Raw genomic sequence first — 19,163 nt, forward strand, 5'->3', positions numbered from 1 at the left:
ACTTAACGTTATTATCTTTGTAGCTTCACCTTTAGATACACCAGCATTTGTATTTTAAAATGGTCGATTGCAGGATAAAAGTGTATCAATCATATTAAGACTGGCGCACTGGCTATCGGGCTTGATGGCACAATGTAACTACGAGGACTGGTACTACATCATCAGCAGTAACAGCCCAATTGTAGCAGAAAACTATGTTACTGATTTCCATACGCCTGAAACAGGAAGTGAAGTCGATTTAGGACACTAACGTTCCTGCCGAATTTGTTCTAGAAACACATTCCAACAATTTGAAATGGAAAAACACAAAGCATTATAACTAATCGTATAAAAAACTACAGCACAAACTAACCAAAATCATCTTTGTCTGAGGAAATTCCAACCTACCCTTAAGTTGTATTTGGAAAATAAAAAATAAATAGCAAAATTTACTTGTGTCATTTAAATTATGTCAACAGGCAGTAAAGAAAAATTGAAGGAGAAATCCTAAAAATTGTTTAATTATGTATGATACAACATAAAATATCAAAGTGAAACACCACTTTTAATTAAATTATACCAGGTACAATCATATTAAAACGAGCTGGGCAAAACCTAGAAGGTGCTTTTTAGCTATACCCCATCTACAAACAGATTGATACCCTCAACACAGAGCAAATAAAGTTAACACCAAACTGGAAACGTCAGGACTGCCTCTGGAATTGCTTCAATGTGTTGTTACCCCAATACTGAATACCTCAGTGTATTGTAAGCACGTTATACCCTCGAGTTATACCATATACATGTTTTTGTGTGTTTATTTCGTTTTCTTTGTTTTTTGTTTTTGTTTACTTTGGTTTGTTTGGATATTTTGTGTTGATCACAGATCTGAGAGCTTGAAATATACTGTGGATACTTGCCTATTGTCCGTACAATTTACCTGTTGATATGAATCTTTTATTTTTTTGTGTCGTTTGGTTGCATAAAAATATGGTATACGGAACACGTATTTCAGAAAGAACGTGTTAACAGATAATATTGCTTATAAATTAAAATATAGAAAGTTAGGAATTTGTTTCATTATTATTTTCCATGCGCAGGTGTGATAATGTGAAGGGATGCATTCTTGTAGATGCTGTAGATGAACGTACAACATGTAAGTGTTCGTTGCATGCGCATGCATGATCATACTTTAGTGAGTGTAGACAACTAACACCGTACAACCGACCCTTATCATCTTGTAGTAAACCCGACGGAAACGATCTTGTACCGCATTTGTCAGATACAGTAATATACGGAAACGGTAACAGGCAGAGATTCACATCGATTTTAGACATGTAAATCAAAACTCATCAATCGGTTACTTGTTACCTTACATCTTTAAATGATTTCTAAAAAATAAGACGATCTATGCTTTTATCTTTAAAAACAATATCATAAAATAAGATTAAAAAGAAGAAAAATGTTATAAATATTGAATTGCTATAATCGTCCATGTAGACTGAATTGTAAATCAGAACACCGATCAATTTATTAGGAAAAATAAAACGAAATACAATCTGACCGCTTGACGATATCTACAAGTACATGTGTATCCATCGTAATTTGAATAAATGATATTTTTGTACACATTAGTAAATTATAATACATAAATTTAGCAAAACATTATACATAGTCTTTCCTGAACCAAAATCGATTGAATTTTAAATACTACGTATAAAGTTCTGTCTGAATAGCAAAGTTAAAATGTTTAACCGCGCCACATTCTGTACGAGTCTGTCCCATGCAAGTCAGGAGCCTGTAATTCATTTTTGTCGTTTATTGCTGTATATCATATTTGTTTTACGTTTATTGTTCTCTACATTAACCAGTCCGTTAGTTTTTCTCGTTTGAACTGTTTTACACTTTTCCTTTCGGGACCTGTTATAACATACTACGCGGTATGGGTTCTGCGCATATTTGAAGGCCGTGCGGTGACCTATAGTAGTTAACTTTTATGCCATTTGGTCTCTGGTGGAGAGTTGTCTCATTGGCAATCACACCACATCTTCTTATTTTATAGCAACAATAGAAAACAAATAAAAATTGAAAAAATCAAATTAATTAAAGTTAATGTAAATTATGAATAAATCATGTATTCAAAATATAGAACGCAACTTTTGATATTTCACAGAATGAGTTTTATTGGTAGATGCTATGCTGCCATGCAAAAGTGAGGAGTATGATATTGCGCTGTTCCTGATTCTGTTGCATTAGTTTGTTTACCAAATTTGCCGTGACCTTTTGGCTTCGGTCAATAAATTATATACTAGTATACAAAATTTGATTTTCAACAGTCCAAAATGAATAAAATATTACCCCACCCTGGGCCGTACCTTTGTACATAGTGTACATTCACGACTCTATAGGTTGCAGACGAGTATTGTTTGTATTCATCTTCTAAAATAGCGCTACAAACAATAAAATCGGAATTACTTAGGGAACGTTTTTTTTCATAATTCTGGGAGGGGGGCAGGGTAATTTTTTTTGCGGATTGGTCATTTAGTTTCATTTGTTGCTACGCATTTATTTTCACTTTTGTACACTCAGTGTTTCCTGCATTTTCTGTTGCAGAATATACATTTTCATCCTGTCTTGTGCAAAGTTATTTATTTTTAGTTCTTACCAGGTCAAGTTATTCATTTTCAAAATTCTCCTGCCCGGCCTTCACCCCGCACAGAAAATCAAAAGCCATTGATCGTTCCCTTACAGCTGTTTTAAACCAGAAACTAATTAATATATCGCCACTTGATACCGATGTACAGTGGAACATGCAGCTAAAAATTGTAAGATGAACGATATGCTTTATAAAACTAGAGTGCAGAATTTTAGACACGATTGAAAGGATTTTTTTTAGAAAATCCGAGATCAAAATTTACGAAAACGAATTGTTAAATTATCCTTAAGCTATTTAGCATGCCCGACAGCAGTACCAACATTCGTCAATATAATATTTGATGTCGGCTGCGTTGTAAAATGATAAAACAATGTTTAGCTATAATCTCATTTAATAATAAAATTTCCACGGAATTTTAAATTTTTCAAAACTGTATAGAGGAGAAACGTGAAGTTTAACACAAACACATCTAGATTTTGGGTTTCCGCCCTGCCTTTTTGTGGGGAACCTGTATTTATTTCAAAGTTTCGTCGTGTACAGAATACACATTCAGAAATATACGCCCCTACATGTTCAGTCTTTCCATTTACCGTACACGAGGTCTTTCAGATTATGCTTTACAAATTGATAACTTGACGTTACGCAATTAACAATCAATAAATTATTCAGTATGTTCCATGCTATTAGAAAAGGAGGGAATACTTTCATTTCAATGGACGTTCCCTTTTTATCACAACTCCTCTGAAATTACATGTGTGCGTCTTCTCAGATTTGATTGATTGATTGTTGTTTGCTTAATGTCCAGTTGCAAATATCTCATGCATCTTAAGGACTAGAACAAATAAGCAATAAATACAATAAGTAGGTCCTGTAATATGGGTCGACCGGGATGAAGGGCCAAAATGATGAAATTTGGAATGCGCCTGGAAAATAAGTGTATTTTGAATAGGGACAGCAATTTAGCCTTGTAACAGGCCCTCCGCGGGCCCCTCAACGAGTTATTGCTAGGTGTTTTAACGAACAGAGAGTATGACACTCTCTCTACACGAGGCATTGTAATTAACATCTCCATTCTGACCGGACTTGGCTGCGTATTTTTACATCCCGCACAGCCCAACGGATGCCCAATTTGACAAGGGTTTTACTGTTGTGTAGGAGTTTCATAGCACTTCCCAGTTTATAAAATATCTAGTGTGTTATGAACCAAGGTTCAGAACACGGAACCTACGCTAAAAAAACTCACCACCAGTTTCAAAACACTCCCTTGATAAATAGTGTACAATAGAAGAAATCCGTTCATTTATACTAATTAATTTAAACAAAATATGTGACTGTCTTAATTGTAGATTAATTTGCTTGGATTATGTTACAACTTTTTTTTTATAAAGTCTGAGTTTTAAAATAAGATGTTCCATGTTCCATACACGGTACACTTTGTGAGCAGTTTTAAAAGCTAAACATTGTTTTAGTATTGCTTAATATAAAAATAATAAAGATTTGGTATGATTGCCAATAAGACAACTCTCCACAAGAGACCAAATGACACTGCAATTAACAACTATAGGTCACCGTACGGCCTTCAACAATGAGTAAAACCCATACCGCATAGTCAGCCATAAAAGGCCTCAAAATGACAAATGTAAAACAATTAAAACGGGAAAACTAACAGCCTGATTTATGTATAAAATAATGAACGAAAAACAAATATGATATACAGAAACAAACGACAACCATTGAATTACAGGCTACTGACTTGGGACAGGCACATACAGAATGTGGCGGGGTTAAGCTAGTTTAACGGCGCCAACCCTCCCATAACCTGGAACAGTGGTGTAACAGTACAACATAAGAACAAACTATAAAAATCAGTTGAAAAAAGGCTTAACTCGTCAGGTGGACTACAAATAGAAATACATTTAACAAAAACACAGAGTGGGCGTGGCAGGGTACTTATACATCCCCACAACAAAAAGACACAAGTACAGATCTGAGAGTATTCGCAGTTACTGACAGCTAGTTCAACGCCAATAACAACTAATAAAAAAATCATGCATCTAATTTTTAATTATCAATTAGTACACATCCAAGATTCAATGGATTTAGTATTCAGACGTCAATAACAGTCAAAGAAAAACATGACCTTGTGCAATGCGAAGACACAGGTATTAGACTTTAAGTTAGCGTGAAGTTAACCTTTTCGTTTCTACAAAAAATACTAGTAGCAGAAAAATTGATCGAAAAAATACATTATGATTATAACTTTATCAATACGTCTATTAAGCCAAAGCAAAATATTTCAAGGATTATTTCATTTATTTAGTACTGTATATAACGTAGTTTCTAGGTTGTATATTAAGTTATGAGTAACATAATTCATCAAAATAAAAGTTTATTTATATTGATTCAGACAAGACAGTGACGGGCTTAAATGCTGGCGGTCAGACTGCAGGTAAGCTAATCATTTGTTTATTTGTATGCTTTAATTCACGATTGTTTGAGCAAACAAAGCTTAAATTAAAATCTCCCAGAGAGGCATTTTCTATCAGTAAACCTTGTTTTTTTTTTGCACGCAAAAAAACAAGCTTTGTATGATATGTATGAGGACTACATGTATGCCTTGCTACTTACGTCGTGTTTATTAATGCAGATTTTCTCAAGTCTCAAAGAAAGACAGATCGTTTGTTTGGTATTCAGCTAAATGGATAGTTATATTATGGTTCCTTACTTTTAGCCTAAAAATCTGATTACAAATAAAGTAAATGATTCGGGCAGTTACATTTGTACTGTCATAATAATATGTGGGTGTTCTGTGAAAGGTAAGGATATTTTTAAGTATATCAACCTACCCGGTTCAAATTAATCTGTTCTATTTAGTAGCAGCAATACTTACTAAATTGTTCAGAGCACGAGACAGTACCACACGGCAGGGATTCAGAGTTATTTTTCCGAAATGAAACATAGGCCGACTGTACCTGGAATATAAAACTGATTCGCAGCATCGTTTAAATAAATAAGTTCAAACAGACGGATCATATACATTTGTATATACTATAGGCCGTTTTTTTTATATAAATTATAATAACATTATATTCTTAATGAATACGTCGTGTAACTTCTATGAATTTTACAATATTATAAATAGATAGTACAAAAGCCGGGTACATTGGCCGTTTTTTATACGCCCGTCAAATTTTTGACGGGACGTATTATGTTATACAAATGTCCGGCGTCCGTCCGTCTGTCTGTCCGTCTGTCCGTCTGTCTGTCCGTCTGTCTGTCCGTCTGTCTGTCCGGCGTAAACATGTCGCACCGTAACTTGAGAATGACTTATCCAAATTTCATGAAACTTAACATAGTTGTTTCTTATGATGGTCAAACGATCTGTATACTTTTTGGTGAAAATAAGATTAAAACTTTTTGAGTTACTGGACTTAGTAACTAAAACAGGTGTGTGTTTTTTTTCACATGTCGCGCCGTATCTCAAAAACAATTTATGATTATTGCTTAAAACTTTACACACTTCTTAGTTATATTAATCTTAAGATCTGTATACTTTTTGGTGATGATTCAAAATTTTATTTTTGAGTTATTGAGTATTTTGTTAAAAAGGGGGAGGGGTTTTTCACATGTCGCGCCGTATCTCAAAAACAGTTTATGATTATTGCTTAAAACTTTACACACTTCTTAGTTATATTAACCTTAAGATCTGTATACTTTTTGGTTTTGATTCAAAATTTTATTTTTGAGTTATTGAGTATTTAGTAAAAAAAAGGGGGAGGGGTTTTTTACATGTCGCGCCATATCTCAAAAATGATTTATGATTATTGCTTAAAATTTTACACACTTTTTAGTTATATTAATCTAAAGATCTGTATACTTTTTGGTTTTGATTCAAAATTTTATTTTTGAGATATTGATTTTTTTTTTAAAAGGGATGTTTTCGCATGTCGCGCCGTATCTCAAAAACGATTTATGATTATTGCTTAAAATTTTACACACTTCTTAGTTATATTAATCTAAAGATCTGTATACTTTTTTGTTTTGATTCAAAATTTTATTTTATAGATATTGAGTTTTTTGTAAAAAAAAAGGGGGGTTTCGCATGTCACGCCGTATGTCAGAAACTATTTATGCTTATTGCATAAAAATTCACACACAAGACGACGGGCGTATCATGCGCTCATGGCGCACTTGTTTATTTTAATGTAAATTACAATTTCTATGAATTTCACAATATTATAAATAAGAGATATAAATAATTCTTATATGATTTGCATATCTTTAAATACATGTGTACATGTACTTAAATGGGATTGGTCCGTTAGAATTTGTTCTCTTGGTTGAGACTTCGATAGAAGATGCTGCCGAAACTTCTTTCTTTCTTGGGATCCTGGGGTTCTACGGAAATTGAAATATTGAAACAAAAACACTACAGAACTGTTATTCCTGTTTTAATGCATCACACATAGAAATAATGCATACATAAGAGCTTGGAAAAATGTATGAAATTATAATTAAAGAAAATACTCATACGAATGAAAACTATCAAGCTGAAGGTTATTCTGTTACTTGTACGCTTTTAAATTCAGATAATATCTCATTAACATGGCGTTTTTGAGGTAGGTGTTACTTCATTTTCGATTTTATTGCATTAACTGAACATTTATGGATTCCAGCCAGTCAGTATGGTGGCTAACTCCTTAGTTACGACATTTCAACTGGATTTGACGGTTAATAGATGCCAATGAAAATAAAATGTTTATTAAAAGTTGTAAATGTTTTGGTTAAGAATTATAAGGAATAAAAACATTTTTTTCTAGAGGTTATTGATGTGTAAACTGGACCGCTGACTCACAAACTTTACATAACAGTCCTGTGGACTTTATTCACTTTGTGAGTTAATCGCCCATGTTACATATCAATAACCTCTAGAAAAAAAATATGTTTAATCCTATAGTTAACTTAGCCGCTGACTCACAAACTTTACATTTATTCAGTTTGTGAGTTACATGTACTCGCCCCAGTTTACACTTCAATAACCTCAAGAAAAATGTGTTTACTCCTATAATAATTATATTGATGATTTCTAGGAAATGGTAACAGTACTGTTGTTATCTACGTCATCTGTGTAGCAGCTGGAAGCGTTTTAATTGTCATCTGTGGTGTATTCGTGAAGAACAGAGAAGCAGTTTGTAGACGAAAACCAACCACCATTGCCATGGAAAATACAACGAGGAAGAGAAAGGAACCAAAATTAAGCTTTGGAAAAGAAAACTTGAAAAATAAAAAAGAAAGCATGTATGAAGATATAAATGAGAAATACATGATTAATTTCGACGGGGAATAGTTCAGAACGTTGCAAGATATATTTTGTCAATTACAAGACAACTTATAATGTGTCTGTGTGTAGGGGTAGGGATACCATTTTATTTAGCTTCTTATGTACTTGACTTTTTGATTGAATGAATAATATGTTAAAATGATCAAATATAGATAATGATCTTCCAATTTTATTAAAAAGTTGTCACCCTGAATTGATATTATCATAATAGACTTTTAAACTGGAACTTTATAAAATAGTGTTTCAAACGAAAGTCAAGATTGTTTTCTTATTTGCTGTTTTTATGATGTCACACTCAAGATCTTTTTTCGGTTCGTATCGGTTCAAATTAGTTCTCATGACTGTAGCGCTGTCCTTAAATCTTTCTTTTTTAATCATCAACAAAATCTAAATCTAGAATCGAGCAAAAGAGGACGTCATTAGTAAATCATCAAATCCATTTTAGAACATTAACCATTTTGTTCAACGCCGTACTCAGTCTCTCATAGAATCCATCATTGTCTTTGTCAATCTGTTGGTAGAAAAAGTTTTGCGCGGCGTTTTAGATGCGCACTTAGTAAGCCAAAAGACGACCTTCAACAAAGCTTTGAGCAAACATATGGTCATTCGATAGAAAAACATGTATAAACAGCGAGTTCCATCGTCTTAAAAATGTGAAAATAGTTGTAAAAAAATAAATAGTTTTTACAATATTGTCTGATGTTTCATAAACGGAAATTTAAAATAAAAGATAGAAATATAGATACTTGTACATGTGTTAATACAAAGACAAACAATGAAACACATTAGTTGCAACGCAGTACGGGACAATTTAAAACGTCGAAATTAATTGCAGTAAAACATAACGCTTATCTAAGATAAACTATGTTCTTGTAATGTAAGTGAGTAGTCGGATTTAAAGGAACTATAACACTAATGTGTAATCACCAAATTAGACTATCTCCAAGTTTGTACTTTCATGAGCAGCACGACGGGTGCCAACCGGGAGCCTGTTATACTTACCCTTCCACAGCACTTGATATCACCCCAGTGTTTTGTATGGTTCGTTTTGCGACGTCTTTAGTTTTCTATGTTGTGTTTTGTATACTGTTGTTTGTCTTTTGGACGTTATCGTTTTTATTTGCCATAACGTTGTCAGTTTGTTTTCGACTTATGAGTTTGATTAATGCTTCGGTATCTTCCGCCTCTCTTCTGCATATAATTGGACTAAGTAAAGTGTGTTTTTTGCGTTCATTCGTTTTCATCTAAGCATTACGTCGTGTGAATCTTATAATTATTTATTTCCAATCTGGTAACAGTGGTAAAAATTAAAATTAAAGTTTAAAAGCGCAATATCATAAATAGTTGACTAAGACATAAAAAGTTATATATATAGGAATCACATTTATGTACAACAAGAACTTCTAGATACCAGTACGGTATATATTGTTTTTTAACGTTTAAATGACCAGAGATGTCCAGCATTTGAAGTGAAAGTGGAACATTACAACACCAATGACGTCTTTAGCTGAATGCACTGACTATTAATAAGAAAATGTGGTACGAGTGCCAATGAGACAACTCTCCATCCAAGTCACAATGTATAAAAAGTAAACAATTATAGGTCAAAGTAGCTAGCTTGACTAGCTTGCTTACTAAATGCCGGCATATTGATATCAATGAGTAAAGAAATATATAGTTTCTATAAAAGAAACGTGCCAGCAATTCGAAAAAAAGTCAAAAACCTCTAAATAAAGCCTGACAGTGTGTCAGATGTATGATGTTTGGTGAAATTCTGTATATGTCTATTAGTAATACAGTCTTTGTTAACGAACTATTTTTATTCCGCTGCATCCAAACACATACTATATATTATCATACATGAATTTATTAAATGAAAGATTCTTTTTCTTGTTTGGACTTCATCTGAGTCTCGTGTAAAAAAATGAATGGATTGCTTACATAATCACTACGCAAAGTATTTTCTGAAGAAACAGATAGCCTTTTAAAATACAGGGGATGGCTTGTAGTTTTAATTATTAATGAATTTCATTGCTAGCACCGCCCTATTAAACGTAAAGGGAGATAGCAACTAAACTGTAGTACATATATGTAAAAGACCCCTTCTGCAGATTTCGTTAAGAGTGGGCTCTTTGGGGCAGCTGCAGAGGCAATATTTGTTAGGGACCCCGAAATTTATTCTTTGGCAGTGACACACAAAATTGTGGACGTTTAAGTTATATATGTCTACATTGGCTAGAGATGAAGGTGAAGGCTCAGCGCTCATAAAACCTGTTTAACCCAGCCGCATTTTTGCGTCTGTCCTAAGTCAGGAACCTCTAGCCTTTGTTGGTCTTGTGTATTTTTTAATTTTGGTTCATCTATATGTTTCGTAGCATAGAATGGCGTCCAATTTCTTCATCTAGTGTACATTGTGTTTCGGGGCCTGCTCGGGGCTGCCTCTCGCTGTTTTGCAGACCCATTGGTGGCCTTGGGTTGACTTGTATATTTTGGTTGGGTTGTTGTCTCTTTGACACATTCCCCGTTTCAATTCTTTATTCTATACATGTAAATGTCAAAGATACTTTTGTAAAAGAGACAAAAGACGCATTTTTGGAATATGTAACTTCTTTCTAAAAAATGGGTTAATCATACACAAATCAATCAAGTAAATTTAAGAATAACATGCTGACAAATATAAATCTTTTTTACTTTTTTTTTACACGAAACTCATTGTGCAGTAGATGGGAAATTGATTACATAAAGTTTGAATTGTCTGTATATAAAACGTCAAAACATTTTAAAATCAATATGAAAAAAGTGCAGTTTTAAAGAGTTGTTTGTTAAAAACAGAACATTTCAGAGAAATTCAACATTTACCAATGAACCATGAAAATATGGGCAAGGTCAGATGACACATGCCAGACATATATTTACACCTTACAATCATTCCACAAACCAAATATAGTTCACATATTTCTTATAGTATCTGAAAAACAGACCAAACAAGAAAAAATAGCATTGACCAATGAACCATGAAAATGAGGTCAAGGTTAGATGATTACTGTCAGACAGACATGTACATCTTACAACCATTCCATACAACAAAATATATTTGACTGAATACTTAGAGTATCTGCAAAATAGACTAAAACACAAAAAGTTAACTTTGACCGCTGAACCATGAAAATGATGTCAAGGTCAGATGACACCATCCAGTTGGAGGTGTACACCTAACAACCATTCCATATACCAAATATAGAAGACATTATTGCTTAAAGTATCTGTGATATGGACTTGGCCACGAAAACTTAACTTTGTTCACTGATCCATGAAATGAGGTCAAGGTCAAGTGAAAACTGTCTGACAGGCATGAGGACCTTGCAAGATGCGCAAATACCAAATATAGTTATCCTATTACTTATAATAAGAGAGAAACTAACATAAGAATCAATGCTAACTTTTTTTTCAAATAGTCACTGAACCATGAAAATGAGGTCAAGGCCATTGATCATATGACAGATGGAAAGTTCGTAAGATAAGGCATCTATATACAAAGTATGAACCATCCAGATTTTCTAACTTCTGAAATACTAAGCTTTTAAATCAAGAGCTAACGTCGCCGCCGCCGGATAACTAACCCTAAGTCTCGCTATCTGCGACAGAAATCGCAGGCGAGACAACTAGACTTATCAACATTTTACAAACCAAAAACCGAGGTAGAATCAAGGTGCCCCCGAAAGGCAAAACATAAACTACTCCACACGGGACACCTGTCGTATGGCTTATGAAAGAATGCATTCCGTGATGAGTTATCCGATGGTATCACATTTAGAGGAGACGACGAAGCTGTGGTTTAAGGCAATTTGGTAATTGGAGACAGTTTTTCCTACGTGTTATCTAAAATTATGCCACTGGAAACCCTTAGTTAAGTAGTTTTCATGTAGACAGCAACCCTAAATCCTAAGTTGTGCATTCTACCATAAAAGAAAGACGGAACATACCGAAAGGAGGATTTTAAACTCTTTGGTCAAAGAAAAAGTGACAAATCCAAGTCCAAATTAAACCACGAAAAAATACAAGACATACCGCTGTTCACAAAAGGCAACATCACAAACCCATCATAATCTGATTTTAATTGCTTTGGAAGGATAAGTATATTTGGTTCACCATGTGGAACGAATTGTATTGCTTATGATTTACAAATTGACAATGTCTCTTTTGTTGTTCCATATTCGAGACAAAAAGATGATACTATGGTAATAACACTGTGTTATTGGTTGTGATTCACTGTGAACCAGCTCTCAGTATTTAGCCGAGAGGAAAATTGAATTGAAAATAATAATAATCTATGTTACCATTCCATCATACACACTAATATAGGTTCCAGTTTGGTTAAAATACATTGTAGCACATGACTTTTCAGGGAAAATTATTTTATTCAATTATTTACCACAGAGAGCATTCATTATCTTACATGGTTATTTCAAATTTCCTAAGAGTGTTTTTATGCCTGTCTGAAAGTGAATTAGCAACTTCCTCGTGAATAATAACGTCACCAATTTCCATTGTTAGAACTACTTTCCTTGTACAATCAAGTTTCAAATGAAAGTAAGCAGCTTGCAAGACCATTGATACATTGTTATTTCCATTTTTATCTTTATACCTTCTGTAACAGTAGTGTTTTAGGATCAAGTCATTAGGTTCCACCTTGTGTTTGTTCTTAAAGTCCTTTCCGCATCCATAACATTTTCTAAGATTGAATATTGTTCAACATAAAATATCATGAAGAGGTAGCGGTCTTTCTGGTGGTGATGGTCCAGGCATTTGCTTTTCGTTTTGTTTCTTTTTTTTTCGATGGAGGTCCTTCTGGTGGACGATGTTTACCCTTTGATGGCACAAAACATGGTGTATTCTTACATGGTGGTTCTTCTTCTCTGTCCAGCTCAACTGCATACGATTTAGCCCTTTTTATACCAGCTTTATATTCTTTAGCCTTTCATTGGTTGCTTGTCGGCCCCTTGCCACCTCTCGATAATCCCGAATCAAACAAACGCATTTCAGCGTCTTGCTGTGTCTTCTCTAGCCGTCTTGAGAAAAGACATTAACGGTCTTCCTACCGATGCAATTTTAGCATGGCCTATTTCGACCAGATTTGAGGCAGGTGTATCTTCTGCCTTGAAAGCACGAAAAATGTGCGATTTCTTTTGCAGCCACCACTTATACATGTTATACCAGCTGTTAAGTTGTTGGTGGTATGCGTTATTGTCGATGAAATATTTTATCTCTGAAGAAGCGACGTTAAAGTCTGATATGCTAAGAGCATGTAGTAACCCTTCCGCAAGATTGATAAAAGCGGATGATCATTCACTGACCTTTTTTGCATGACGATGTACACTTTGTTTGTAATTAAATTCACAGGACGCACATACTTCCGCCTCTCTTCTGCATATAATTGGACTAAGTAAAGTGTGTTTTTTCCGTTCATTCGTTTTCATCTAAGCATTACGTCGTGTGAATCTTATAATGATCTATTTCCAATCTGGTAAAAGTGGTAAAAGTTAAAATTAAAGTTTAAAAGCGCAATATCATAAATAGTTGACTAAGACATAAAAAGTTATATATATATAGGAATCACATTTATGTACAAAAAGAACTTCTAGCTACCAGTACGGTATATATTGTTTTTTAACGTTTAAATGACCAGAGATGTCCAGCATTTGAAGTGAAAGTGGAACATAACAACACCAATGACGTCTGTAGCTGAATGCACTGACTATAAATAAGAAGATGTGGTATTAGTGCCAATGAGACAACTCTCCATCCAATCACAATGTATAAAAAGTAAACAATTATAGGTCAAAGTAGCTAGTTTGACTAGCTTGCTTACTAAATGCCGGCATATTGATATCAATGAGTAAAGAAATATATAGTTTCTATAAAAGAAACGTGCCAGCAATTCGAAAAAAGTCAAAAACATCTGAATAAAGCCTGAAAGTGTGTCAGATGTATGTTTGGTGAAATTCTGTATATGTCTATTAGTAATACAGTCTTTGTTAACGAACTATTTCTATTCCGCTGCATCCAAACACATACTATATATTATCATACATGTATTTAAATAAATGAAAATGCGCCCCTCCCCGGATTTTATACCATCGGGAAAGGGACAAGTTGGGAAAATAACCATATTTCGTCCGTTCCTTTATCCGTCCGTTCGTCCATTCATACTGCATTAGATTAACATTATTGGTGAATGTAGTCGAAGATGAAGTTTAAGTCAGATCAACTTGAAACTTAGTACACATGTTCAATATAATGTGATCTTTCTAAATTGAATGCCGCCAAAATTAGCATTTTGACACAAATTTCAATGAATTATGGAAAATGATTGTGCGAGCAAATCATCATGGACAAATATTATTGATTTTTTTAATTCAATTTGTTTACTTTTTATTCTCATTTCTGGTCCGCCATATGCTATTATATAGCCATTATATGCTTAGAGGATAGACGTCTTTAATATTGTATTTGCAATAGTTGATACAAGTTTACAATAAGACGTCAAAATATGGTTATTTTCCCAACTTTTCCCTTTCCCGATAGTGTAAAATCCGGGGAGGGGTGCACATCTTTTATATAAATAGTTAGTATGTGTTTGGATGCAGCGGAATAAAAATTAGTTCGTTAACAAAGACTGTATTAATTAAAGGTCAATTGTTCACGAACAATTGAAAGGTCTTTCCTTCCATATTTGTTTTTAAATATTCTGTCATACACTTGCATTGTCGCACCAACATACTGGTGTTGTCCCTTAATAGGAGGAATTTAGTGGTATATCTATGACTAACGTTAAATTCAAGTTACACTCCCCTACACCATTGGTCCCCAGTTTGTTTACATTTCACCGGTAAGTTGGTAGTAAGAATAAACATCTGTGAGGCTCATGATTGGATGGTATGCTTTTAATTGATTAATTTTATGAAAGATCAACCATTTATATGCAAAAATAAATATAATTTAGAGTGATAATTTTGAATGTTTCTGTGACATGTTATTTTCTATTGGAATAGGCTGACTGACAATTTATATGCAGTGTCATTTAGTGCGGAATTTGAGAGCGTCCATAAAAACTGCTTGTCAGAGATTCACCTTTGTCGAGTATCGAGTTGCGAGTTACGAAAGTCGAGTGACGAACGTTGAGTTGCGAGTAACGAAAGTCGAGTTGCGAGTTACGAAAGTCGAGTTGCGAGTTACAAAGGTCGAGTTGCGAGTAACGAAGGTCGAGTTGCGAGTTACGAAAGTCGAGTTGCGAGTTACGAAAGTCGAGTTGCGAGACGAAGGTTGAGTTGCGAGTTACGAAGGTCGAGTTGCGAGTTACGAAAGTCGAGTTGCGTGAAAATGGGGAAAACTATTTTAATTTTTTGGTGTACCTCTTTAACATTTATGAATGATGATTGCTTATAGATTTGTAAACAGTATAATAATTGTTGATTCTTTTTGTTGTTTGGACTTCATCTGAGTCTCCTGTAAAAAAAAAATGAATGGATTGCTTACATAATCACTACGCAAAGTATTTTCTGCAGAAACAGATAGCCTTTTGAAATACAGCGGATGGCTTGTAGTTTAATTATTACTGAATTTCATAGCTAGCACCGTCATATTAAACGTATAGGGAGATAGCAACTAAACTGTAGTACATATATGTAAAAGACCCCTTCTGCAGATTTCGTTAAGAGTGGGCTCTCTGGGGGCAGCTGCAGAGGCAATATTTGTTAGGGACTCCAAAATTTATTCTTTGGCAGTGACACTCAAAATTGTGGACGTTTAAGTAATATATGTCTACATTGGCTAGAGTTGAAAGGGGGGGGGGGGGGGCTGAGCGCTCATAAAACCTGTTTAACCCAGCCGCATTTTTGCGTCTGTCCTAAGTCAGGAACCTCTAGCCTTTGTTGGTCTTGTGTATTTTTTAATTTTGGTTCATCTGTATGTTTCGGAGCATAGAATGGCTTCCAATGTCTTGATCTAGTGTACATTGTGTTTTGGGACCTGCTCGGGGCTGCCTCTGGGTGCGGGATTTCTCGCTGTGTTGAAGACCTATTGGTGGCCTTGGGTTGACATGTATATTTTGGTTGGGTTGTTGTCTCTTTGACACATTCCCCGTTTCAATTCTTTATTCTATACATGTTGCTGCCAACGATACTTTTGTGAAAGAGACAACAGACGCATTTTTGGAATATGTAACTTCTTTCTAAAAAATAGGTTAATCATACCCAAATCAATCAAGTTAATTTAGGAATAACATGCTGACAAATATAACTCTTTTTTACTTTTTTTTTACACGAAACTCATTGTGCAGTAGATGGGAAATTGATTACATAAAGTTTGAATTGCCTGTATATAAAACGTCAAAACATTTTTACATCAATATGAAAAAAGTACAGTTTTAAAGAGTTGTTAGTTAATAACAGAACAATTCAGAGAAATTCAACATTGACCAATGAACCATGAAAATGTGGTCAAGGTCAGATGAAACATGCCAGACATATATTTACACCTTACAATCATTCCATAAACCAAAAATAGTTCACCTATTTCTTATAGTATCTGAAAAACATCCCAAACAAGAAAAAAATAGCATTGACCCATGAACCATGAAAATGAGGTCAAGGTTAGATGATTACTGCCAAGACAGACATGTACACCTTACAACCATTCCATACAACAAAATATAATTGACTGAATACTTATAGTATCTGCGAAATAGATCAAAACACAAAAAGTTAACTTTGACCACTGAAGCATGAAAATGATGTCAAGGTCAGATGACACCTGCCCGTTGGAGGTGTACACCTTACAACCATTTCATATACCAAATATAGAAGACATTATTGCTTATAGTATCTGTGATATGGACTTGACCATGAAAACTTAACTTTGTTCACTGATCCATGAAATGAGGTCAAGGTCAAGTGAAAACTGTCTGACAGGCATGAGGACCTTGCAAGATGCGCACATACCAAATATAGTTATCCTATTACTTATAATAAGAGGGAAATTAATATAACAAAAAATCTAAACTTTTTTTTCAAATAATCACTGAACCATGAAAATGAGGTCAAGGCCATTGATCATATGACAGATGGAATGTTCGTAAGATAAGGCATCTATATACAAAGTATGAACCATCCAGATCTTCTACCTTCTGAAATACTAAGCTTTTAAGTCAAGAGCTAACGTCGCCGCCGCCGGATAACTAACCCTAAGTCTCGCTATCTGCGACAGAAATCGCAGGCGAGACAACTAGACTTATCAACATTTTACAAACCAAAAACCGAGGTAGAATCAAGGTGCATCCGAAAGGCAAAACATAAACTACTCCACACGGGACACCTGTCGTATGGCTTAAGAAAGAATGTATTCCGTATTGAGTTATACGATGGTATCACATTCGGAGGAGACGACGAAGCTGTGGTTTAAGGCAATTTGGTAATTGGAGACAGTTTTTCCTACGTGTTATCTTAAATTATGCCACTGGAAACCCTTAGTTTAGTAGCTTTCATGTAGACAGCAACCCTAAATCCTGAGTTGTGCATTCTACCATAAAAGAAAGACGCAACATAACGAAAGGAGGATTTAAAACTCTTTGGTCAAAGAAAAAGTGACAAATCCATGTCCAAATTAAACCACTAAAAAATACAAGACAAACCGCTGTTCACAAAAGGCAACATCACAAACCCATCATAATCTGATTTTAATTGCTTAGGAAGGATAAGTATATTTGGTTCACCATATGGAACGAATCGTGTTGCTCATGATTTACAAATTGACAATGACTCTTTTGTTGTTCCACATTCAAGACAAAAAGATGATACTATGGTAATAACACTGTGTTATTGGTTGTGATTCGCTGTGAACCAGCTCTCAGTATTTAGCAGAGAGGACAATTTGATTGGTTCTTTTTGTCTGTGGTATCCATTTTTAGGAGAATAGAAAATAATAATAATCTATGTTACCATACCATTATACACACTAATATAGGTTCCAGCTTGGTTAAATTAGCACATGACTTTTCAGGGAAAATTATTTTATTCAATTATTTACCACAGAGAGCATTCATTATCTTACATGGTAATTTCATATTTCCTGAGAGTGTTTTTATGCCTGTCTGAAAGTGAATTAGCAACTTCCTCGTGAATAATAATGTCACCAATTTCCATTGTTGGTACTACTTTCCTTGTACAATCAAGTTTCAAATGAAAGTAAGCAGCTTGCAAGACCCTTGATACAGTGTTGTTTCCAATTTTATCTTTATACCTTCTGTAACAGTAGTGTTTTAGGATCAAGTCATTAGGTGCCACCTTGTGTTTGTTCTTAAAGTCCTTTCCGCATCCATAACATTTTCTAAGATTGAATATTGTTCAACATAAAATAACATGAAGAGGTAGGGAGGGGCCTTTCTGGTTGTGATGGTCCAGGCATTTGCTTTTCGTTTTGTTTCTTTTTTTTTTTCGATGGAGGTCATTCTGGTGGACGATGTTTACCCTTTGATGGCACAAAACATGGTGTATTCTTACATGTTGGTTCTTCTTCTCCGTCCAGCTCAGCTGCATACGATTTAGCCCTTTTTATACCAGCGTTATATTCTTTAGCCTTTCGCTGGTTGCTTGTCGGCCCCTTGCCACCTCTCGATAATCCCGAATCAAACAAACGCATTTCAGCGTCTTGCCGGATAGAGAGAGCTGTGTCTTCTCTAGCCGTCTCGAGCAAAAAATTTCGGCCAGATTTGAGGCAGGTGTATCTTCTGCCTTGAAAGCACGAAAAATGTGCGATTTTCTTTGCAGCCACCACTTATACATGTTATACCAGCTGTTAAGTTGTTGGTGGTATGCGTTATTGTCGATGAAATATTTTATCTCTGAAGAAGCGACGTTAAAGTCTGATATGCTAAGAGCATGTAGTAACCCTTCCGCCGCAAGATTGATAAAATCGGATGATCATTCACTGACCTTTTTTGCATGACGATGTACACTTTGTTTGTAATGAAATTCACAGGACGCACATGTTTGTACTATATGTTCTCCCAAAACCTTTCTTACACTAATCCAGTTGGCACTATTTTCATCCATTATGAAGCCATATGGATTAAATGTGTACCCCGTTTGATTATTGACTTCTTCTAAGATCTCATTCAACAGCTTCCAGAAT

At 34.6% G+C, this 19,163-nt stretch overlaps 1 protein-coding gene across 8 annotated transcripts in view; it reads left to right on the forward strand.

The window, feature by feature from the left end:
• The window catches only part of LOC127714502 (uncharacterized), a 146,403-nt gene that overhangs the window by 76,289 nt on the left and 50,951 nt on the right, over window positions 1–19,163 (forward strand). For 4 of the 8 annotated variants that reach the window (XM_052220577.1, XM_052220578.1, XM_052220574.1 and 1 more), the window contains exons 4-5: window positions 1,080–1,135; window positions 5,043–5,084. In XM_052220577.1, the coding sequence (XP_052076537.1) occupies window positions 1,080–1,135; window positions 5,043–5,084 (98 nt within the window). Of the gene's footprint in view, window positions 1–1,079; window positions 1,136–5,042; window positions 5,085–7,725; window positions 8,170–19,163 lie in introns of those variants that run through there. The other 4 variants (XM_052220581.1, XM_052220579.1, XM_052220580.1 and 1 more) reach the window with 3 other exon arrangements.

The sequence above is a fragment of the Mytilus californianus genome, unplaced genomic scaffold (genome assembly GCF_021869535.1).
Source record: "Mytilus californianus isolate M0D057914Y unplaced genomic scaffold, xbMytCali1.0.p SCAF_9, whole genome shotgun sequence".
Taxonomy (NCBI): domain Eukaryota; kingdom Metazoa; phylum Mollusca; class Bivalvia; order Mytilida; family Mytilidae; genus Mytilus; species Mytilus californianus.